Here is a 25666-nt window from a genome sequence, read left to right on the forward strand (position 1 = left end):
CCTCAGTTGGAGCACCTATTGTAACATAAACTTGCTTTGTGTCTGATTGTTTCAGGAGACTCTGAGCTCTTCCAGGGTCATGATGATCTCGTATTCATCGTGTATCCTTAGCCTCTGCCTCGTTGCTTTTAAATATACCAAAAACACCAAACTCAGTGCCGTGGAGTCAGTTCCAACTCATAGCAACCTATAGGACAGAGTAGAACTGCCCCATAGAGTTTCCAAGGAGTGCCTGGCGGATTCGAGCTGCCGACCCTTTGGTTGGCAGCCGTAGCACTTAACCACTACGCGACCAGGGTTTCCAGCTTTTAAATAGAAATTGTTAAATGGCTAGGGAGGTACAGGATGAGCTATATTAAGGCAATTTCTCTGTTCTTTGTTACCCTGATTTATGCTTTACCTCAAGATTATAAATAATTATAAATTAATTCTCTGGGTATTAATATATTTTATTGGATCATTTGGGAGGGAAAATGTAGCTGCACATCAGGCTGATTTATAGCACTAGTCCCATATAGATATGTTGGTGTATATGGGCTCCGATGCGTGTGCCCTGATACTGGCTGCCTCCTGGTGTTAGCAGGACTGGCTGAGTAGTAGAGGCTGCAGTGGAGGTCCCTGGTTTAGAAATCAGGTGGCCTGGGTCCCAGTCCTGGCACACATGGCCGTTGGGGGGTGGGGGGTGGTCCTCAAACATGGAATGCTTCTCCCCAGCCTTTTGTCTGCTTATCCTTCAGTCACCACATTAACTGTCGCTTCCTCAGGATCACTGCCCCTTGGACCAGCTCTGATTCCCTAGTCTATGCTCTCGTGGGACCCTGTAACTTTCGCAAGGGCAGGGATATGTTAAGAGGATTCACCACCGTGTCCCCAGCACCTAGCACAGTACCTAGCACAAACTGCATCCCCAGTACCTAGCACAGGTTCTGGATAAGTATTTGCAGAGCCGGTGAACTGTGGTAAATTTTGGACAGGTCACTTAACCTCTATGAGTTTCAGTTTCCCTCATCTACTTAAAAGAGATAAATTAAAACCCATTGCCATCGAGTTGGTTCTGACTCATAGCGACCCTATAGGACAGAGTAGAACTGCTTCATAGGGTTTTCAAGGAGCAGCTGGTGGATTTGAATTGCCAGACCTTTTTGCTTAGCAGCTTAGTAGCCAAGCTCTTAACTACTGTGCCACCAGTGCTCCAAAGTTTCTTTATAACACGGTGATAAACGGATTAACTCTTCAAAATGTTTAAGTTATAAAAGTTATTTATACACACGCTTAGAAATTCAAACAGTACAAAAGGATTTAAAATAAAAGTATGTTCTTTCCCACACCAGAAGTAACAAGTATTAAAGGTTCCTTATTTTTTCAGATATACTAAAACTAAGTAAGCCAGAGTCAAATTGATTAATAACAGGGAAGGGAAGGAGGTATTTCCCTTACTTCCAGCCCTGTAAAGTAGCTTTTACGTTTTAGTTTCAAAATACCTAGCACCTTAGTCATGAGGTAAAACTTTCAGGGAAGAACCAGTGCTGATGGCAGGTGGGGCCAAGGCCTTCAGCTAAATTCCCATTATAACATGTTTCATGCTTATTTATGGTTATTCTGTATAGAGATTTTACTATTCTGGGTTTTTTGAAAGTTGTTTTCTTTCTAGGATTTAAGCATTACATCCAGATATGGCTTAATAAAGTAGTAAGGCAGGTTGTAAAATTCAGAGCTATGTAATTTTATGAATGTGTTAATACATTTGAACATTCAAAAAAATAAGTGTTCATCAAGAGACTTACATCTGAAAGGGCACTTTTGTGTAGATATTTGGTTTCTTTGGTTTTGTGTGGTCAAGGGAAACCTTTGAAGGAGTGGGATACAGCAAAGTAGAGGTTCTTGAGTTTAAGTGGAAATTTGTACAACCAATCCTAATGTGGAAAGACAGAATTATATAAATATGGGGACATTAATCCCCACAGATTGTGTTAAAATGTTCTCAACAAAAAATGGACATTCATATATTTATCCATTAATTTGATGGGAGAGAACCTAGGTAGGTATTCGGTTCTTCAACCCAAAGAAAATGTGAGTGAGGCCACTACTCCATATCCTGGTCCGGTGGCCAAGGCCTGCATGTGTGTGTGTGTGTGTACACTGGGGTGCGGGGGGTGGCCAGTTGATGATTAATAGTGCTTGAGAATAATTAAGTTCATATGATTATATTTGGAAAATCAGTGTACTAAAGCTTTGGCCTTTTATCTGTAAATTATGATAATTTCACTTTAATTATGGGCATCAACATGTTCTACGTTAACTGAGGCCTGTGAGGAAGGTGATTTTGCTCATGGGCCATAGGTTATAGTGGGTTTCATCCAGCCCGCTCCCTTGAGCTGTGGGGGTGGGGTGCTGGGAGAAGCAGACTGATGCTGCTCTGTGACTCAGCCTCTGAAGTGACTCAGGGCCAGCCATTGGAGCAGAGCAAAGTCCGCATTATAGGCTTCTCCGGGTATTGTTGGCAGGGCAGCAGCTGTTTACTAACACTCGGTTACTTAAGAAGGCAACCGGTGCCAGATGGAATCCCTGGGCTCTAAAACCTAACAGACTCAAATATGAAGGAGGTTTAAATGAGCCTGGATTGAAATCTGTAAGGACAATAATTGTCTATTTAATATTTTTTTTAATATTAACCAGTGTAATACAAGTCAAGTACTAGAATAGTACTCAGCACCGTCAAGTATCCACATACACACCCCACTACTTATGTGGGTGAATTGCAGGGGTTGATTCTGCCACCCCCGTGCTTCCCTAGGAAACGTGTTTCTTGAGTACTTCAGGAGCCCTGGTGGAGCAGTGGTTAAGAGTTCGGCTGGTAAACCAGTCAAAAGGTCAGCAGTTTGAATCTATCAGCCACTCCTTGCAAACCCTGTGGGGCAGTTCTGTAGGGTCACTATGAGTCAGAATCGACTCCAGGGCAACGGGTTTGGTTTTGGTTTTTTCAGTTCCTGTTCATCTGTTGCCCCCCAGGGCGGAGTCCAGATGAGATAGATAATAGCAAAGTTCATAATAGCAAAGTTCCCTCTGCAACCCCGTCTTCTCCCACCTTCTCTTCCTTATGTGCCACTGAAAGGACAATTCTAATCCATCCAAGTCTACTTCCCAGAGTTTATGTCCTTGCTTTTTCTATTTTGTGTAAGATCTGAGGAATGATAATACTAGTTAAATTTAATGCACACCGACCATGGGACAGACATTTTATACACATTACCTCAAATACTTACAACCCTGCAAACTAGCTGCAGTTGTCCCATTTTATATGCCAGGAAAACTGAGGCTCAAAGTCACACAGCTAATAAGTGGCAGAGCTGGAATTTGAGCCCAAATCTATTGAGTTTCAAAGTGCATGTTGTTTCTGAAAACAACGCAAATAGTAATTATAATTATATTTAGTGAGCACTTGTGTGCCAGGCAGTATTCATAACAATAAACTTACAAGATAGTTTTTTTCTACTGAAGAAAAATTGAGGATGGGGAAACCGAAGCTCAGAAAATTTCAATAATTTGCCCAAGATTATTTTGTAAGTAGCAAAGCTAAAATTTGAACCCGTGTTACCCACTGAGTAACACCAACTACTGGACTTTTGTAGAGGCTCGTGCTCTAAACTAGGTAAGACTGAGGTAAAGAGTTATGGGCAAGTATGTCTTAAGATTGAGACAGTAGTAGTTCAGCGGTAGAATTAGAATTCTCACCTTCACGCGGGAGGTGTGGGTTCGATTCTTGGCCAGGGCACCTTATGCACAGCTACTACTTACGTGTCAGTGGTAGATTGTATGTTGCTATGATGCTGAACAGGTTTCACCAGAGCACATGGCCGCTAACAATAACAATATGGCTTAAGTAGGAGCTGAAGGACAATGTAGCTTGTAGGTTAAATACAGTCATATTTTCTGTTTCCTTTTTAGGTGTCAGCTTCCTCTGCTGCAACCAGCAAATCTTCCAGTATGAATCCCACAGAAACAAAGGTATGAATAGCCTTCAGTAGTTTACTTGGGTGAATACTACTTTAATTGATTATATTGTAAAACAAAACAAATGTAGAGTAATTGCTGACAGAAGAGTTTTGTGTTCCAGGACACTCAAGTTACGAAAGTAAACATTTTCTTCCTAATATATGGGGATCTTTGGAAGATCTGCTTCTTCTCACCTGGATATATGTACCTCAAACATCATCTGTACACACCTCTACATTATTTTAGAATGCCTAGAAAATAGTGGTCACCTTGAGTGGTTTTGGTCTTAGACTTAATGGAGTTTCTTCATTGTCAGAGAATCTAAGTACACTTCTGTGGATCGAAAAAGAATAAACATTATTAACTTCTTGGTAAAATGGTTTTATTATTCTGGCCATTTAAAGTACATATACATAAGATTGAGAAAAGTTACACTAAATGAATATAGAAAAAAGTAAGCCATAAGGATACTGTCTTATTGATAAGCCTTTGTTGAGCTTTATATTGGGATGTATTGTAATAGTCATTTCTTGGTATTCCAGAAGAAAAAAAACAAAAGAATGTCCTCTTAATGAGATTGTCATATAGGGTAAACCTAGTTCTGAAGAGTTAGTTGGGAACTGTTTGAAATCCTATCCCTTAGTTACAATATCTCAAGCTCTGTTTTGGGAGGAATATTCCAAGATGATGGGGATTAAAGAGGGAAGGTTTTCAAAGTACTCTTAACTAATTGTTACAAGCCAATATTTTTTAGAGCCTTTGGGAGCCACCCCAGCTCCGTTATTGTTAAATTCCTATTTAAAATCACCTACCTGTTTTTGCTTTCCGCCTTTCACTTATATTATTTTGCCATCCTATTAAGATCCTATCTCAGGTAACATGGCACCATAATTTAGTACTGATGAGGGATTCTGTGGCCTCATTTTGAACTATTTTTTAAAGAACATTGCAAATACCTTGAACCACACTATCTAAAACTAAACTCTTATGTCATTTGGGATTCCTTTTTATTTTTAAATTTGTTTTTTAATAAAAAATTGTTTTTATACTTAATTTCTTAATTGTTTTAAAAATACACATTATCTCATCAGCCATTTCCCTATTAGCCATCACTACTTATTTTCATGAAGTCTAACCTTTAAAAGACTGTAAGAGAAGCATCTACTGAAAAAACAAACAAACAAAAACATTGAATTTAAAGTCCATGAAAACTAAAGAAAGGAGATAGAAAGGAAAGCCAGAAAGGTAAGGTTTTTTTTTTTTTTCTTTTGGTTCACATTTGACCCATTGCCTGATTTTACTCCACCAAAGCCCCCAACTCTTTCAACTCCTATATCAAGGTTTATTTCAAGTGTGCTTTGTTATCGGGAACAGGTGTCAGCAAACTCTTCAGCCTCACTATTCATTAATCATGAGAATTCCTGGCAGACCTATGAAGCCAGGGGGAAGGGAAGATAGAGAGCAAAAGTTAGCAGAGGGAGTGAGAAGACGGGGGGAGACAAAAATATATCACCAGTTGCTGGCTGGGGACCAATTTTGGCCTGGATTCTCTTTCCATGATGAGATTAAATCATACTATTCTTATTCTTATTAATCATTTTATTTTCATGTCTTCTGATGTTTGACTGATAATATCAATACTAGCCTTCTCTTGTGGATTTTCACAAGCTCCAAATATTTTGAGCTCTTAGAGAAAAGACACTTTTCAGGATCACACCTAGGCCAAATCCTGCCATGGTTTTATACCGTTAAATGAAAGTCAGTCTAGCTCTGAAGGAAGTGATATGGTTAGATCTGAGTCCTACCTCCCTTGTTTCCGGCAGATTAGAATAAATGGTAGTCATATAGCTGGCAGTAAGATGGAAGTCAAGTCATTTCTGATCAGGATGAGAATACTGAGGAGCTGTGTAGCTGAGGCAGTGGAGCCAGACAGCTAGGCCAGCTTTAAATCCTGTATGCACACCAGCTGTGAATTGGGCAACCTTTCTTTGCTTTGGTTTCCTTATCTGTGCGTGGAGGAGGGTGATAACAGTACCCATCTCAAAGGCTGGGTGAAGAAACACACACGTAAGCATATTGCACAGTGCCTGTCCCACAGCAAGTGTAGAGACACTGCAGAGCAGTGATTGAGAACACACAACCCCAGCTCCACCATGGATTTCCTTGGGGAAGTTATTTAACTTCTGTGTACCTCAATTTCTTATCTGTGAAATGGAGATAGTAATAATACCTATCTTATAGGATTATTATGAGTCAGAATCGACTCGACGGCACTGGGTGGGTCGGGGATGGGGTTATTGTGGGGATTAAATGAGCTGGCACATGTAAAGCTTAGAACAGTGCCTGGTACCTCAGAAGTTATCATTAGTCAATAATTATTGGAGTATTTAGTCCATTTACATTCACTGCAATTACTGATAAAAAGTGACTTATGCCATTTTGTTGTTTTTGTGTGTATGTCTTAAGCCTTTGTCCTTTGCTACTTCTTGCTTTTGTTTTTTGTTTTTGTTGGTTTATGGTAATGAGCCATTTTGGTTCCATTCTCTTTTCCTTTTGTGTATGTTTTTAAAAAATATTTTCTTACTAGTTACCATAAATATTACATGTAACACTTGTATTTATAACATCCTAGGTTAAGTTGGTACAATGTAACTTCAGTAACATACAAGGAATTCTACATCTATACCATTCCTCCCCACCTTTGTTGTTGTAATCACTAATTACATTGTAATATTCAGTTTTCCCTGTGACATAATTTTATCCTTGTTTTTAATGTATTTGTTATGAAAAAGCATGAAGGACAAAACAACTATAATTATCAAGCATGAATACCTTATTACTAGCCCATATTGGTTTTTTTTTTATTGGTTTATACTTTTCCATGCAATTCCCTTTATTAGGGATCTTTCTTTTTATGTGTAGCTTTGAATTACTTTCTAGTGTCTTTTTCCTTGTATCTGCAGAACTTCCATTAGTATTTTTTGTAGGGCCAGACTAATGGATATGAACTCTCTCAGCTTCTGTTTGTCTGGTAATGTTTTAATTTCACCCTCATTTTCAAAGGACGGTTTCACTGGGTATAGTATTCTTGGTTGACCGTTTTTTTCTTTTGTTTCTTTTTCTTTCATCACTTTATATCATTCCATTGCCTTCTGGCCTCAATGTTTCTCAATCTAATTGGGGATCCTTTGTATGTGATTGTTTGCTTCTTTCTCACTTCTTTCAGAATTGTCTCTTTGTCTTTACTTTTTGAGAGCCTAACTATGATGTGTCTTGGTGTAGATCTCTTTGGCTTATCCTGCCTAAGGTTCTTTGAGCTGCTTTTGGATTTTAGATTTATGTCCTTCATTCAGTTGAAGAAATATTCTGGAATTACATCTTCAAATATTCTTTCTGTCCCTTTCTCTCCCTCATCTCCTTCTGGAATTCCCATGATGTGTATATTAGGTCTCTTATTGTCCCATAATTCCATTAAACTGTTGCTCAACCTTCTTGAACTTCCATTCTCGTTGCTCTTCAGCCTCTGTAATTTTGACTCTTATCCTCTAATTTCCTGCTTATTTCTTCTGCCTGATGAAATCTGTTGGTAAGTTTTTCTGTTGTGTTTCTCATTTCAGTTATTGTGTCCCTTTCAGTTGCAGTATCACTGTGATCATTATTATTTTTAGCACCACCAAAAATAAATTTAGGAATTGTGTTAGTGATTAATGATTAAAGTGTACATTTCATTATAAGCTGCTTATGTCTGTGAGCATATATTCTTAATTGTATTTTATCATTCTCCATGCAAAGTCTTGATTGCCAAATTACAAATTGGAAGCTATTTAATAGATTCAAACCACTGCAATACCAATGGCTTCTTTTCCTTGTTAATCATCTGGTGAACCACATTTGCATAAACTCAAGAAAGGTTAATAGTGTAAAAATTTTCATTGCTAAGGATACAGTTTGAAAGGATCCAAAATTTTAAATTTCCTTCGTTAAAACATTTCTTTGATCATGAACTTTTTTCACTCCCGAAACAGTAAGTGTGTTGACATAACAAGGGTCCATTACATGAGGAAACCATGTATCTTTATTACTGAAGCACCAACCAACCAACCATTTGCCATCAAGTCAATACCAACTCATGGCAACCCCATGTGCACTAGTGTGGAATTGTGTTTCCTAGGGTTTTGGGCTTTAACCTCTTCAAGTAATAGAAAAAAAGAAGTGCTGATTGATACTATCAAACAGATAAAAGGGAAAGAAAGAGCAGAACGTGTTAGGGCTACTTTTTAATGTAGGGTTGCTATGAGTCAGAATTGACTGGATGGCAATGGGTTTTTTTGGTTTGGCCTTTGACATTTTCACACAAAGTTTAACCAAGTTTTCATGTCTTGTGTTTTTGAGAATGCATGTGTGTACTTAAGGAATTGCCTTTCTTTGCACAGATAACCTTTGGTTGGGTAAAGATTAAACTCTGTAAGATACCACACGAAAGGTCCTAAATTATAACCAGCTCTGCATAAGCATTCCTAAAACTTTAGAGTAGATCGCAGCATTCAGGGCTGTGATGTGTCCAGTAAAAATCCATGCACTGAATATTTACAAAATTGTTCTGTGGCTACGTTGACAGAGCTTTAGAAAACTTTTAAAGATGACCTGTGCATACTTATTTGATGATAAGCAAACAAGCAACATTGGACATCTAGGTAGAGAATAATATTGCTCAGGCAGCTTTTCTCAGAGAAGGACAGGAAAGGAAGGGGAACAGCAATTAATTTTATTAATGGAAACCTTAACTGATTTTGTTTCACTGGCAGAAACTAAACCCCAACTGAAATAACTTGCTTGAGACCTCAGCATTTATGCCCCTATATATAGCTTTTTGAGTAATATGCATGTGCATTGTGTTAAACTGGAAAGGACCTTGCTATAAACATTTTATGTAGTAAAGTGTATTTATTATTTCATTTATTTGACTGTCAGATAAACTCTTCTGACAACTCTGGTGAACCTTGTTGGGTCTGTGCTCTAATATTAGGCCATTCTAATCAACAAACAGATAGAAGGACCACTTTCTCCTATCAAGAAAAGACACAAAAAGCAGGTGACGTGGTTCATTGTATTGGGCATCCCTGTTGACTAATTGTCACTTCAGCCGCTGAACACATGCTAATCATGGGGGTTCACAATCTTTTGTCACACTCTGACCCTGTCATGGCCTTTCTGATAGGCTTAGTTACCCACTGCTCACATCCTGGCACTAAAAATAAACTTCATGGCTCTCTGTGCCCTCGATTCTGTCACCATCCCATTGTCTCAAACTGTCAGCTGAAACCTGTGGTAAGTATTTCACTGATAAAGGGATCATGTTAGTGGCTTTGAAACACAATACCTTGGCTTCAAAGGATGATGGTTTTTATTTTATTTTCTTATGTATTAGCTGCAGTGTCCATCATAATAAATCTTTATATCTCCTTGATGCATACAGCAAAAAGTAAAGTGCAAATTGCCCTCCGAATAGTAAGAGAAGACTATTACCCGTTGCCATGAAGTCAGTTCTGACTCACAGCGACCCTATAGGAGAGAGCAGAACTGTCCATTAGGGTTTCCAAGGCTATAAATCTTTATGGAAGCAGACTGTCACATCTTTTTCCCACAGAGTGGCTGATGGGCTCAAACTACACACCTTTTGGTTAGCAGCCGAGTGCATAACCATTGTACCACCAGTGAGAAAAGAATATTCTACAGCCTGTCCCTGGACTTATGGACAAGCCATACTTGCCCTTTAATGTTAGTGTAAATTTGTCCTCACTTTGAAACAATTGAACCAACCCCTAAAACCAAAACCAAACCCAGTGCCGTCGAGTCGATTCCGACTCATAGTGACCCTATAGGACAGAGTAGAACTGCCCCATAGAGTTTCCAAGGAGTGCCTGGCGGATTCAAACTGCCAGCCCTTTAGATTAGCAGCTGTAGCACTTAACCACTGCGCCACCGGGGTCTCCAAACCAACCCCTACCAGCAACAGATTCCTCGTCACTATCACCTTCGCTTGCACATGCAGCTTTTAAATCACTGAAAAGCCTTCGAGCCTTTTCTTGCACTAAAAAACCAAACCAAACCCTGTTGCTATTCGTGACCATAGTGACCCTATAGGATAGTGTAGAACTGCCCCATACGGTTTCCAAGGAGCGCCTGGTAGATTCGAATTGCTGACCTTTTGGTTAGCAGGTGTAGCTCTTAACCATTACGGCACCAGCGTTTCCATTTCTTCCACTGAAGTAAGGCTAAATAAGAACTTTCTGCACCTGTTCTGACTTACAAATTCAACTGCAAGTCTTGAAGATACAGTTAGGAACTGTGCTAACCCAGGGACTGCCTGTATTCTTAAATGTTTATTTAGAATTCCAATTCAACACAAAATGAAATAAACTTAATTCATAAACTTTATATTAGATCAAAATCATCTCGTTTGAACTTGCTTAGTTGAAGCAAATCCACGATAATCTTTACACACTATCTCCATTTTTTTCCTCCTAAATGTAGGCTGCAAAAACAGAACCTGAAAAGAAGTCACAATCAACTAAGGTAATTGATTGAATTCTCTATTGTGTTATTTGGGATTTTTTTTTTTTTTTTCGTAAGAATGAGCAATTAATAACCAATTTCCTACATTGATGCTACTGAATGATAAGGGATTTCTGCCACACACAATATAATTATTTTTGAACTACTCTTTTTAATATAATTATGTATATAGTATATATAGTTTTTTCTGGGCTTTTTATAGTATATATAAAATAGCTATAACATAAAATCTATATTTGGTTAAAATGAAGTATAATATTTTACTGACAAAACAGTGTATTTCAGGAGGCATTTTGTTCCAGTCTAGATTTTTGTTATAGGTGAAGTAATTGTTTAAAAAACAAAGGCAGGAGGAACAAAGAAGAAAGGGTAGTGAGAAGCATGCCCAATTACTTTAAAGATGACACATCAATAATAATCTGTCTGTTGAATACAGCACTTACATAACTTTAAGATGAGAACATTTCCCAGGATTCTGGCTGGCTTTGTCTTAACTGTTTATCTCAGTTGGTGGAGCTAGTTATCAGTTACTCAGGAGATGGCACTGAATTTCCCTTGGGAAGGGCTTCCCTTGGTTTCCTGACTCAGGGCTGTCCAGAGTCCATTCCAGAAGTCATTCTGCTTCCACATGGAGGTGGACCCCAGGGTATCTGCAGGCAGGGTGCTTGTTTCCCCTCATAAGGTGCTTGCTCTACTTTATTTTTTCAAGCGCTTAAGGGAATACTCAGAGAACACCGCAAGGTTTTCTGTGTTGGAAAGCACGGAGATGCTTTTGATCAAAGTACTTTAAGCTTAGGTGAGGGTAAGGTCATTTGGATGAAAAGTGAGGCTTATCTAATTGCCTGAAAGGCATCCTAACATCCCCTCTCCCCGGCAAGGTGGTAATTGCAGGAGGGAAGAATTCAGCAGCTATGTGGAGGTTGTCTTAGACTCCACTTTTAACGGCTTTGGGTTATCTACAAATCCTAAAGGAATTGAGAAAAGGTTATGTAAATCATTAAAGAAAATGCTGTGTGAAGACAATGTTCATCTCCTGTGAAAGGAGACTTTTGAAAATTTAATTTCTAGAGTAGATTTCCTACCCATAAACCCAGTGGTTAGACTGATCATTTGTCTTCTCTGTACATGGACGTGCAGTTACCACATTATCTGCGTGAATTGTGAAAAATAGGTGGTAATTTAGAGATATATCCCTATGTGTAAACATAATTCTAGATAAAGTGCTTCATTTTTCATTATTCTTCTGGTAATTGTCATTATCAGACACTGCTGGTATGATTATTATTGACCAGACAGTACATTTCAACTTCTGTGATCCCAAAGAACTGGGCCTAAATGGGTTTTCTAAGAGATGCAGAATGATTTAATGGGGATTTTTGTTCTTGAGCCTATTTTGGAAATATGAAAACAGTGAACTTGAAAGTAAGATTTTATCTTTTAAAATTGACAGCCATCTGTGGTTCATGAGAAAAAAACGCAAGTAGAAAAGCCAAAGGAACACAAAGAGGTAAGTGGTTATTGTTAGCACTTGCTATTTTAAGACTTTTTCCTTGTAAGAGATAATTCAAAACTTTTATCATTCCAGACTTAGCCCTACAGAGGATGGCTAGCATGTTTTTTGGGTACAATGGCACCCTCATGTGGCAATATCGGGGTTTACAACTTATTCAGTACTCAAACTTTAAAATTATGTGTTTCTTGCTGAATTTTGGAGGAAGAATTTGCATTTCAAATTTTATACCTAAACTGAAATTATATCAACACATTTTTATATCACACAAATTAAAATTCATACAATTTAAAACCACGTAAAACACAACTGCTATGAGCTGTTTCTACTCCATAGAGAAAAACATCACTATTACATTTAAAACTATCATCTTGTTAACAGTGTTGTGTGTGTGTGTGTGTGCTTTCAGCCAAAAAGCTTGCCCAAGCATGCGTCAGACACGGGAAGCAAGCAGGCTCATAGTAAAAAAGTTCCTAAATCAAGTGAGCAGCTGACAACAGAGAAATCAACAGAACCAAAGGTAAGTAAAGCAGATGGGTAGAAAGGAAAGCTATCAGCTGGGAGTCCCTGGCTGCAGATGGTTAACGCACTTGGCTGTTCACCAAAGGGTGGAGGTTCAAGTTCACCCAGAGACACCTTAGAAGAAAGGCCTGCTGATCTACTTCTAAAAAGTCAGCCATTGAAATCACTGTGGAGCACAGTTCTACTCTGACACACGTGATGTCGCCCTGAGTCGTAGTCAATTCCATGGCAACCTTTTTATTTTTTTTAACAACATCTAGGTAATAAAATACACGTCCCCTATTCACATTGACATGTGTGTTTGAATCAGGGCTTCAAATTGGTTCAGTCAAGACTGAGAAAGCGAAACCGGAACGGACTCAAATTTTTAAAATTTGAGTGATCCAGAATGCTAAGTGGAGCAGGAAAAATTTCCATTGAAGCCCTGGAACGGGAGACTCGGAAGAGGTTTAGTGAGCCTTTCCAGGAACCTGATGGATGACATTGGATTATTGCCAGGACTGTGGAGAGTGACAGAAACCCTGGTGGTATAGTGGTTAAGAGTCTGGCTTACCAAAAGGTCAGCAATTCAAATCCACCAGGCTCTCCTTGGAAACCCTATGAGGCAGTTCTACTCTGTCCCGTAGGGTCGCTGAGTTGGAATTGATTTGACAGCAGTGGGTTTGGTTTTGTTTTTGGTGGAGAGTGGCACAGTCGGGTGCCATCTTTGAGCCAGGCACCACAGCTTTCGACCAGTAAGGAGATTTGGTTGCTGTGCCACACGCATGCGTGGTTTTCTAAGAGGGAGATTAGGTTCCTAGCAGAGCTTCGACCTTTAATGTTTCCCATTCCAGTTCACTCACATTTTAAAAATTTGGGTCCATTCTGGTGTCGTTTTGTCAGCCATGACTGAACCAGGCTGAACTGGTTTGAAGCCTCTATTTTAATCTGTGGGGCTATACTGAATATGTCATATATTGTAATGATTTAGTGCTATTATTTTATCAGTATTGGAAATACCCTTGTAGAAACTCATGGTGTACAGAAGGCCTGAGAAGGCAGCAGTGGTTAAGGGGATGCATGGTCCAGCCTTCTCTCCCTGTGCAGCGACAGCCAGCCGTGACCACAAAGCAGTAGGCTCTGGTTCCTCACAGGCAGGAGGCTTTGACTTGAAGCTGCCTTCTAGACCCCTCTACACATGGGCTATGACAACACAGTTGCCCTGCGTCAGCTGCTGCTTTACCTGGAAAAGTGGATAGAACCTTGTTGTAGAAGAGATGAACTTATAAAACCAAAAATCAGAAAAAGATAATTCTAGAGCTAATGGTGGTCAACTTTTAGAAGAATAAAATTTATGAGAACTTATTCATTGAGAGCTCTTAGAAGACAAGAACTAGGTCTGCTAAACAATATACTTTTTTTATCAGGTCACAAATCTGTGGCCCACCAGTTAAATGCAGCCTCGTATGTATTCTGTTTGGCTTACAGTATTAAACTCATTTTTAATTCGTTGCCAACAATTTAAGTCAGGCTATTTCAAATAAAATGGAAATTTCTCACATTTCTTGAAAAGTCAGAATGTCTGGCAACAATTGACTTGAGCCTTTACACCTGGTATATGTTCTCCAGTTTACCATAGTCCCTGCCTGACCTGCTTCACCTGTTTGTGTTACTAGCATGGACTCTGTAGGTGCCTGAGTCCTACTGTATATGGTGCTCAGCATTGAACCATTCACAGCAGAAGCTGGTAAACATTTCTCTATAATGTCCACAAGGCTAAACTAGCAGCTGACATTTGAAACTTATGATCTTGCAAATAGTCATCCAGAGATTCTTAGTCCTGCCATTCTTTTGTCCCTACCCTTAGACGAAATCACAGGACACGATTTCTGCTGGTGGAAAGAGTGCTGTTGCTGGTGTAGCCGCAGCATCTGGCAAACCAGATGACAAGGTGAGCACGCGCGCACACACACACACACACACACACGTAGGGTGGGTGGGCCTCCATGCTTATAATGCCTCTTTTGTCAGAACCCTGTGCTCAGTGAAAGGAGCCCCAGTGGTTAAAGCACTTGACTGGTAACTGAAAGGTCGGCAGTTCAAAACTGCCAGCTGCTCTGTGGGAGAAAGATACGGCAGTCTGCTTCTGTAGGGATTTACAGCCTTGGAAACCCTGTGGGATCACTATGAGGAGGAATCGACTGGAGGTAGTGGGTTTGGGTTTAGTGCTCACTGGAGACCCTTTCCACCCACCTGTGCTTTAGTCCGGCTTTCATTAACCGTTTAGGGTTCCAGTGGTACCACACTCAAATAACTTCTCATTTGGTAATACTGAACATGGTTAATATGTAACATTTTGTGAAGAAGAAAAAAAGAAAACCCAAACCTGCTCCCCTCGAGTCGATTCTGACTCATAGCAACCCTATAGGACAGAGTAGAACTGCCCCATAGAGTTTCCAAAGAGGGCTTGGTAAATTTGAACTGACGACCTTTTGGTTAGCAGCCGTAGCTCTTAGCCACTATGCCACCAGGGTTTCCATTTTGTGAAGAGGAGCATGTGTTTAAGGAATAAAAAGTGAACAAGATATCAAAAAATGATTTTTGAAAAATATGTTCAATAAATATTAATTGAGCACTTGGCTTATATAAGCCCTGGTGTAAGTACCAAAAAAAAAAAAACAAAAAAAACCCATTGCCATCGAGTCAATTTCAACTCATAATGACCCTGTAGGACAGAGTAGAACTGCTTCATAGTTTCCAAGGATGTAAATCTTCACAGAAGCAGACAGCCATATCTTTCTCCTGCAAGCAGCTGGTGGGTTCAAACCACCGGTCCTTTGGTTAACAGCCAAATGCTTAGCTGCTCTGCCACCAAGGGTACCTGTACATACCAAGGAGATTAAAATGTGAACTGATACAGATCCTGCCCTCAAGATTTGTAAGTTTGAACTAAAGCAAATAAAATTGCCAGGAGCATTTGAATAAGCATTATTCTGAGCTTTCAGCATCAACACCAGATGATCTTGATACAAATAAATCACAGAGTCACAACATCTACATGAGTTTATAAGGGAGGTTTTCAGTGAAGACATAGCAAGCCCTCTTAGGAGAAGAGTATATATGCCCTGCTGGCAAATTATGAGGTGCTCTGGTGGCGCACTGGTTAAGAGCTACAGCTGCTCACCAGAAGGTCGGCTGTTAGCCAAAAAGGTCAGCAGTTGGGATCCACCAGTCGCTCTTTGAAATCCCTGTGGTGCAGTTCTACTCTGTCCTGTAGGGTTGCTATGAGTCGGAATTGACTTGAGGGCAGCAGGTTTGGGTTTTTTTTGAGGGGGGTTGGCTAATTATGGGCAAGTCCTTTTTAGATTCTTTGATGAGCTACTTCTGGTACTAGCCCAAGAATATAAATGAGAAGTAGTCCAGCTTTTCTACCCATAGAAATGCAGAGTTACTGATCAGTTTGAAGATCATGTCTCCCTCAAAATGCTAGTATTTATTTCTCCTGATGCCGTAAGTAAGCAATTAAAGCAACAGGTAGTTGAATATATATATATATATATATATTTTCCTGGTTTTCAAAATGGAGAAGGTAGTTCTCTGCAGGCGAGGTGGTAAGGAAAGTTATAGGAGAAACATGTGGCACATCTCCCTAAAACATCAATTTTTCTCAGATTTTGTGAGAAAAGGCCCATTATTTTTATCCAAGCTAATAGAGACAGCTTTTGGAGTAAAGGCAAAATTGACGTAAACCTATAAGTGAGATGGAAACCCTGGTGGTATAGTGGTTAAGAGCTACATCTGCTAACCAAAAGGTTGCCGGTTTGAATCCACCAGGCGCTCCTTGGAAACTCTGTGGGGCAGTTCTACCCTGTCCTATAAGGTCACTATGAGTTGGAATCAACTCCAAGGCAATGGGTTTGGTTTGGCTTAAGTGAGATACCCAACTTAAATTTTTTTCGTGTGGCAGACCCCTTGTACTACCTGGAGACCCTCCCCCCCCCGGGGGGGTACTCCTTCCTCTCTTTTGCCAATGAGGAGTACTTTGATGAAACGGTTTGAAAAATGGACCTACTTGAGGCAGAGGACTAGATCTGTTAGGACAGATGTAAAACTTTAATCACAATTTGAAATTTTTTGCTAGCTATAAATGAGCTGGTAACCAGTGAAAGCTAAACAGTAACATTTTAAAAGAAAAAAACTTCTTTATGTTTTTATTTTTATAGGGTCCTATATTGGCCCTATAGGACAGAGTAAACTGACCCATAGAGTTTCCCAGGAGCGCCTGGTGGAATCAAACTGCCAACTTATTGGTTCGCAGCCGTAGCTCTCGACCACTACGCCCTCAGGGTTTCCAAACAGCAACATTAGAAAAAAAGGAGAGGCTTATTTATGAAATTCTGTTGTATGTTGATTTGTGCTGAAACTTGTAGCACAAGTACCTCTGATTCTTCTTCTATAAAATGGGGTTCATCAGATCCACCTTCCCTCCCTCCCTTATTCATTCATTCATTTTTAGTACCCAGCACGTATAAGCATTGCCGTAGTTTCTGCAGGTCACATTAGCTGCAAACTTGGCCCATCTAGAGGTGGGGGAGAAGACAGAATACCTGGGACTGTCATTCAAAGCAGATTAACAAAGACCCCACAGGAAGCTGCTTGGTGAGGAACCCAGGAATTCTGTCTGACTTGGGAAATCGGCAAGGGCTTTGAGAGAGTAGATGCAGTTTGAGCTAGGTGCTGAAAGATAGCTAGGATTGCAGGCATGCAGGTGCATCAAGGTGGGGAAGAGTGAGGTGTATTTGGGTACAGAGGGCATTCCAGTGTGGGTGAAGCACAGAGAGGTGAGCGGGGATGCTGTAAGACCAGAAAGACAGGTTGAGGCAGTGCTGCACAGGATACTAAGGTGAGTTTATGTGTGATTCAGCCTGCCATGGGTAGTCATCGAAGGTTAGAGAACAGATGGAGGTATGCGATTAAAACCGAGCTGCAGAAGGACTAAGGGTAGGATGACATGGAAGAGATCGAGAGGTGGAAGGTTGGTCAGAGGCTGTTTCTGTAGTCCTAGTAACTGATAGTTTTTTTTTTTTTTTTTAGTAACTGATACCAAAAACCCAAACCCACTGCCGTCGAGTCGATTTCAACTCATAGTGACCCTACAGGACAGAGTAGAACCGCCCCATAGAGTTTCCAAGGAGCACCTGGCGGATTTAAACTGCCAACCTTTTGGTTAGCAGCCGTAGCACTTAACCACTAGGCCACCAGGGTTTCCTAGTAACTGATAAGTTAGCATAAATTGGAGCTGGGATAGAATAAACAAGAAGGGAGTGATACAAAAGGCATTGCAGAGGTAAAATCTTCAGGTTTTAGGAAATTTTTTGGCTGAAGCGTGCAAAAGCAGAGTTAAATCTAAAATAACCTGGGGCTTCTGAGTCTGGTTGACTAGGTTGGTAACCTTAAGGTGAGGAAGGCAAGGTGCCCAGGCGCAGGATTTAAGGAGGCACTCACTGTAAGGCCCCTGCCAGTGTGGGAGTGCCCTGGCCACTTCTTTCTCTGTGCCCTCCTCACCATTGACAGAAGGACAGAAGTTAGAGGAGGAATTGATGGGGAGAAAAGGGGGTGAGTCTGATTTTGGAAAGGCCGAATTTAAGTGTTTGAGGTATCCAAAGAAAGATGTATAACAAGGCAATTAGAATATTGTTTTAGAGTGCCGGAGAAGGGTGGTGGAGGGGAGGCAGAATATGAATGACTCAATTGCCCAGACCCAGGATCACACCCTAGTGGCTTACACAGTATTTTTAAAATAACAATTGCAGTCATCACTTATTCAGCACTTAACTTACGTAGCAGGGGAGTCCTGGAGGCAAAGTGGTTAAGCCCTCGGCTGCTAACCAGAAGGTCAGCTGTTCAAGTCCACTATCTGCTCAGCAGGAGAAACATGTGGCAGTCTGCTTCTGTAAAGATTACATACAGCCTTATAAACCCTATGGGGGCAGTTCTACTCTGTCGTATAGGGTCTCTGAGTAGGAATTGACTTGATGGCAATGGTTTATATAGCAAGTACTTTACGTGGTGCTTAGCATATGCCAAACACTGATTTTCACACTTTACATACATTAACTTATTTAGTCCTCACAAGTTCCTGAGGTAGGTTTGGTCATTGTCCCCATTTTATGTCCTAGGACCTAGACAGAGCCCATACCCTTCACCTCTGTGCTCTGCTGCCCAGAATTCGGATTCCTTCGTTTGGGACAAGGTTCCCTATTGTCTTAACTCTGACAGCTGCACCCTTTTAGTTCCTACCTGCCCCTGACAGCAGTTTACCTAGGGCCTAGAGAATGATTTCAGATAGGATGCCAGTGCAGGACAGAAACTTGAAGACTCTGTGTGGTTGGGGACAGAGTAGAAGAAATTCCAGAACTAGCAGGGAAGAGAAGTCATAGTAGAACCGGGACGGAGCTGGGTCGTGATTACTGCCAGAGATGAGTGTCGGGAGAGGGACGTCCCCCTGGGTTGAGAAGGTCAGATCTGGGTAAAGCCATGGTAATTGCAGCTTGGGAAATTATTGACCATCTTTGATGGAGCAACTCAAGCAATGCTGAAGGGAAACTCATTTTAGGGAAATGACTGATGACATGCCAAAGCAAGGAAGGAGTGTGGAGATCTTGCTCAGTATGGGCAGAGAGCCAGAAAGCCACAGCTAAAACAAGTGACCGAGAGTGTTGCACAGAATTTGTGGGTGTTGCAAAGAGTGGACCCTGGGAGAGGCAACCAGGAATAGTGAGGAGAGAGACAGGCAGTTCTGAGGGCAAATCTTGTTTCTGTTCCTTAACTGTGTAACCTGGAGAAAGTTGCTTAACTTTTCTGAGCCTTGCTTTTCACATTACTAAATGGGATAATATTACTTTGGCTGTTCTGAAAATGTATATAGGAAACCCTGGTGGCGTAGTGGTTAAGAGTTGCAGCTGCTAACCAAAAGGTCGGCGGTTGAATCCACCAGGCCCTCCTTGGAAACTCTATGGGGCTGTTCTACTCTGTTGTATAGGGTCACAATGAGTCAGAAACAACTTGACAGCAATGAGTTTGGTTTTTTTTTTTTTTTTTTTGAAAATGTATATAAAACATACAGCACCATATCTGGCATAGGGCAGGTATTCAGTATATGATCAATGCTATTATTATAATGAATTCCTTTTTAAATATGTAATATTATCGAATTTTATAAAGGTATTTCTTTCTAAACCCCCAACCAGAAAAAAGAAAAGAAACCATTAGCAACAGCTGCACCAGTTGACTCCAAACTGACTAAGCCACCTGGAAAGGTATGAAGATAGCAGTGCATTTCCTAAGAAGTGTTTATCAATGTTTATCATAATCTGATATCTTGTGGGCAAAGAGTATGAGGAGGTAACTTAAAGAACTCTTTTCAATGAACTATTGTTTCAAGTTAATGTGACTGGATTCAAAGTGTCCACGCATTATAAATAAGTAGTTTTCTGACATGAAAGATAAAACTTCTATATTATAAACTTCTGCTTCAGAAACTCAAGTTATATGCCATGGAGTTTACCTTCCAGCTTCTCTTCTGAAAATACGCCGTCTTTAACCAGAGGTATTACTAAAGAATAGCAGGCAGCTTTTTTATCTCTGAAATTCAGAAAATAGCTAAAAACCAAAAAAAAAAAAAAAAAAACCCACTGCCATCGAGTCAATTCTGACTCATAGTGACCCTGCAGGACAGAGTAGAACTGCCCCACAGGGTTTCCAAGGACCGCCTGGCGGATTTGAACTGCTGACCTTTTGGTTAGCAGCTATAGCATTTAACCACTAAGCCACCAGGCTTTCCAGCTAATAGATCCCAAGTTCCATTACACATATCCACAACTAGGTGAGTCCTAAAATTGAAGTGAGAATATAACAAATATCAAAATTGTTCAATACAAAATGTTGCAGTAAACATCTTAAACCATCATTTTAATCTAACTAAGGTAAATGATAAAAGCTCTTTCCCCAGGTTGATGTTTTCCTTTTAGATGCAGCTTATTGTCCACAGTGATTCATTCTTAACTTCAAAAATAGGATGAAGACACTTTTCCATTCATTATACTGATTTAAATCCAGATTGACAGAGTAGATTGTCACTTCTTATAAGTTTTAACATCCCTTTCAGGTAACTTTTGTTTTGTTAACATCTTCAGGCAAGGGACCCAAAGAACGCAAGTGAATGAAAGGACACAGGGCAAACCACTTTTGAAATAGATTCTATTCAAAGGAGGTGCTGCATAGACATTTTTTGGGGGCTCTTTGTATGTAACTCTGGAAAATTATTGATAAGCAGTAACTACGAAGCATTTTTCCTGTGCTTATAACAACATGGCTCTAATTCTTTTGTATTTTGTTTTGCTTTTTCTTTTTTACTGTGAGGATGTTGGACAGGTGGCTTCAGTGAACGCATATCTTTATTCATGTAGTTAATACCTTTAAACTTACTGAAACTGTAATTTTTACCTGAATGTTGGTTTTTAATCTTTCCAACCAAGAATCTGTACTCTGGGACTTTAAATCAGAAGGCCTATTAGAAACCAGATTTTAACTATTTTGGTATTGAAGAACTTTAGTTGTTTGGCTTTTTCTATGTGGAATGGTTTATTTTGTAAACACCCAAAGTGAAATATGTATAACATACACATCTGCTTTCTTTTCCAGTCAGACATGGAAGCTGCTTTGGATGACTTAATAGACACTTTGGGAGGACCTGAAGAAACCGAAGAGGCTAATACAGCATACACTGGACCGGAAGTTTCGGTATGTGATCTTGAGATTTGTAAAGGTTCACGCATAATGGGTAGGAGAGTAAAGAAGGTCATTAAGTGTAAGAATACCTAGTGTTTTTATCACTTGGATAGAAAGGAGATGGTATCAGCATCAGTAATAGCAACTAAAAATTAGAGTTGGTGGTAGAAATTGTTTGTCCTGTGGTAGCTACTGTTACTGCATTGATTCAGCAAATGGTTATCGATTATCTGCACAGGGCATGATACGGTCTTTTGTTTCACAAAAACTTATTTTCTGTCTCAAGGTTTAAGCCCAATGACTTGAACTGATTTTGATTTCCAGATATTTCCTACTCTCACTTCATTTCTTTTCCTAGCAAGAAAGTTACACATTCCTTGAATTACCAAAAAAAAAAAAAAAAAAAGGCAAGACAAGCCGTAGACTCGAAGGAAATATTTGAAACAGACAAAACAATGAAAGGATTTGTTTCCAGACTCTATAAAGAAGAAAATAGCAGTGAGAAAAAGATAATAGGTAAATGGCATAAAACTTGATTGGCTTAATAAACAAGTAAAATGAGAGTCTCCCAAGTAGTTAGGAAAATAATAAAACATGGAGATATACTACTTCACACTTATCAGATTGACAAAAGTGTGGAATCTGCCAACCTCCCCACAGCTGGTGAGTGCTGAAAATATACATATACTTCAAACAGCAATTCCATGTTGGGAGAGATTCGTTAAGGGAGCCTTGTCCACATGTACAAGGAGTTAGTATGAGAACTAGTGAAACAATTTCGTTTATCAACAGACAGGATGGTGCTATTATGGAACACTTTACGGTGGTATGTTGATACACAAGTAATTCATTTTTTTTTTTAAGTGAATTACTTGTGTATCAACATAGATGTATCACAAAAACATAATTTGCATAAAAATGGCATATTACAGAATGATACATAGATTATAATGCCGTTTATATAACATTTGAAAATGGGTGAAGTAATGCTATGTATTGTATATGGATGCCTACATGTGTAATAACTGCTTTAAAATATCTTCTGCTCTAAGTGGATGGATGTGATAAGCTTAGAATTCAGGATGGCAGCTACTTCTGGGAAACAAGGAGGGAAACAGAATTGGAGGAGGACCAAATAGGAGCCATCCATTCCATCTGTGATTTTTTTTTTTCTTAGAAATTATGTAATAAATAACTATAGATCTGATAGAGTTGGGTATTGGCTTTTACAGAAATTCATTATGTTTTTAACTGTACTTCTGTATGTATTGGAATATTAGATAATAAAAATATTTTTGAATAAGTTGTACTGTTAATATAGGAATCAACTTCAGTGTAGTATTTTGAATATTTTCTAACATGACACATGGGTTAAGCCAATTAAATATGGGAAAGTATTTGTATAAACTTAGAATTTCAGAGTTGTTTCAAGTATTGGCCTCTTTTTTTTTCCCCCTCCTTCCATCTCATTAAAGGATGCTATTGGTATCTGGATCAGGATTGCATTGTGTTTGTAGATCGCTTTGGGTAGAATTGGCATTTTCACAATGTTGAATCTACCTATCCATAAGCATGGTATGTTTTTCCATTTATATAGATATCTTTTGGTTTCTTGCAATAGTGTTCTGTAATTTTCTTTGTATGTCCCTGGTTAGATTTATTCCTAAGTTTTTTATTTTTTTGGAGACTATTATAAATGATATTGCTTTCCTAATTTCTTTTTCCCAGTTCTCTTTATTGGTGTATAAGAATCCAACTGATTTTTTTATCTTTTTTTTTTTTTTTATTGTGCTTTAGATGAAGGTTTACAGAACAAACTAGGTTCTCATTAAACTGTCAGTACACACATTGTTTTGTGACATTGGTTGTCCTCAAGTATTGGCTTCTTAATGATTTTATATTTCATCACATTAGTTTCATAAATTAATAATGGTATCGAATTTGGTTTCAGAATATGCACATAACCTTCTCAACTAATTAATTACATAATACCCCTATGTGTGTGATTTTGTTCTAGGATCCAATGAGTTCTACCTACATAGAGGAACTGGGTAAAAGAGAAGTTACAATTCCTCTAGAATACAGGGAACTTTTGGCTGTAAGTTAAATAATCATTTACTTTTATTTCACTGTATACTTTTTTGGAATGTAATTTTTTATCAAATCAATGTCTTCAAAATATTTTAAATTTAGAAAATATAATGGGACACATGAAACTATCATTATGTCCCTATGAAGCTCACTTGAGCAATACAGTTCGACAATCCTAAGGAATAATTTTGAAAAATAGGTGCCTTCTTAACTCTATCAAATTAATATTTGTTTCAGAAAAATGAAGGAATCGCACAGCCCCCTGCAGACTCTGTGGTGAGCTTACATATCTGGCTTCTAAGATCTAGATCAATGCATTTTATATCTTTGGACTGTCGATTTTATATTTAGATAACTCTAAATTCTGTATTCTAACCTCTAAATCAGATGATATTTCCATCTGTTCAGAGAAAAGGTGTGGACGTGGGGGGAGGATCTCAGTGTTCATTGGTTTCATACATAGTTTTTTTTGAAGAGGGAAAGAAGAATGGAGCAAAGAAAACATTAGGATAAAACAAACGTTAATAAAATTAGAATGGAATATCCTAACACATAATACCTTTAGAAGAGGGGAAGCAGAAAATAATATTTACTGAACACTCACCCACTTCCAAACATAGGCTTTTATCTGAGTTATTTCATTGGCATATCTGGTTTGGTAATAAAGGAGTTGCAATAGTACATTCTTCCCTTAGCTGGGTTTATAATCTGTTCTTCCATTTGAATGATTCCCAAGTCTTACCAGTCCTTGTGCCTGTTTCTTTAGAAACCCATGGGGCCTGATGATGCTATAGATGCCTTGTCATCCGACTTCACTTGCAGTTCTCCTACTGCTGCTGGAAAGGACACTGAGAAAGAGGTATTGTTTCCAGTATATGAGGGGAAACTTGTTAGAAACCACTTCTAATTTTAAAACAGCATTTTAGCTACAGTTATTACAATTACATTTTCTTCATCTACGAGTTTGATCTTTTATATTTTATTTTTCAGAAATCTACAGAAGAGGTTTTAAAAGCTCAATCAGCTGGGGTAATCAGAAGTGCTGCTGCACCCCGTGAGAAGAGGAGAAAGGTGGAGGAGGTATAACTAACTGCTCCTTTAAAATATCCACAGTCCACTGGGCAGTGGTTGCTTTCCTGAGCCTCATCTAGCTTATTCAGGGTATTCGAGCAGCACACTACACGCAGTGAGGTGCATCTTTTCCCTGTGTGGAGTAGTGAAACCAATGAGGGGTATATTGATCATCTCCAGGCAGGCCTTATGTGTTTGTGTAAACGCTTAAGAATGACTTTAGCACAGTCTTCTTGGAGGTGAAACAGGACTACCTCACTATTACAATACACAGAACGGTAGGAAACCAAAGAAATTGCAATCTTGGGACATTCAGTCTTCACCCTTGAGTTTCTAAAGGGGCCTGACAGCATTTGAACCCTGTGGTTCACTGAAGGGATACTGTTACCTGCTTCTGGCCCCTCTCTTAAAACGCAATAAAAACCAGCTGCTGCGGAGTCAACTCTGACTCTTGGTGACCCCATGTTTTCAGAGTAGAACTGTGCTCCACAGGGTTTTCAGTGGCAGATTTTTCAGAAATAGGTCACCAGAACTTTATTCCAAGGTGCCGTTGGGTAGACTCGAAGCCCCAGCCTTTCAGTCAGCAGCCAAGAGTGTTAACTGTTTGCACCACCTGGGGTCTCACTGTAAACTATGACTTAATTCTCACAAATCCCACACGGTTACCCGACAGCTCTGGGAAGCAAGAGAAACCACATCCCACCTAGAAACACTCAGGATTAGTTAACATTCGTTAACTTATCATTAGTTAAGGAGCAGTGTCTGTCAGAGCATCTGCCTCTCCTCTCCTCGTGTGGAGTTGTTTTTTATCTGGCTGCCTGGGAGAGCAGTTGGGAGCACCACACCCATGAGAGGGGGTGTTCCTACAGCGACTGGCCTCTGTGCCCTCAGAGAAGAGGAGTGCCGGGCACTTTCAGTTTTCCTGCTTCTCGAGCTTGGATGTTTTGCTAAAGGACAGGACTATCAGAAGCCATTTTTTAGAGAAACATCTTTAGAAAAGAACAGGATAGTGAAAGTTTACTGCTTGGAACTTTTATTTTGTTAAAAATATTTTATAATCATGTGTAACTATTATATAGTTATAATTCCAGCTTGCTAAATAAGGAGTGAAGTTTGCCCCTGAGAGTACTATTA

The 25666-nt window shown here is 39.4% G+C and overlaps 1 protein-coding gene across 15 annotated transcripts in view; it reads left to right on the forward strand.

Moving 5' to 3' along the window:
- Positions 1–25666, forward strand: part of CAST (calpastatin) — a 128606-nt gene that overhangs the window by 66788 nt on the left and 36152 nt on the right. For 7 of the 15 annotated variants that reach the window (XM_049869433.1, XM_049869442.1, XM_049869491.1 and 4 more), the window contains 12 exons: positions 3946–4005; positions 9020–9085; positions 10528–10569; positions 12020–12076; positions 12489–12599; positions 14448–14531; positions 19831–19899; positions 21284–21382; positions 23388–23468; positions 23699–23737; positions 24228–24320; positions 24452–24541. In XM_049869433.1, coding sequence (XP_049725390.1) covers positions 3946–4005; positions 9020–9085; positions 10528–10569; positions 12020–12076; positions 12489–12599; positions 14448–14531; positions 19831–19899; positions 21284–21382; positions 23388–23468; positions 23699–23737; positions 24228–24320; positions 24452–24541 — 891 coding nt within the window. The remainder of the gene's footprint in view (positions 1–3945; positions 4006–9019; positions 9086–10527; positions 10570–12019; positions 12077–12488; positions 12600–14447; positions 14532–19830; positions 19900–21283; positions 21383–23387; positions 23469–23698; positions 23738–24227; positions 24321–24451; positions 24542–25666) is intronic. The other 8 variants (XM_049869508.1, XM_049869414.1, XM_049869466.1 and 5 more) reach the window with 3 other exon arrangements.

Source organism: Elephas maximus, chromosome 2, assembly GCF_024166365.1.
Source record: "Elephas maximus indicus isolate mEleMax1 chromosome 2, mEleMax1 primary haplotype, whole genome shotgun sequence".
Taxonomy (NCBI): domain Eukaryota; kingdom Metazoa; phylum Chordata; class Mammalia; order Proboscidea; family Elephantidae; genus Elephas; species Elephas maximus.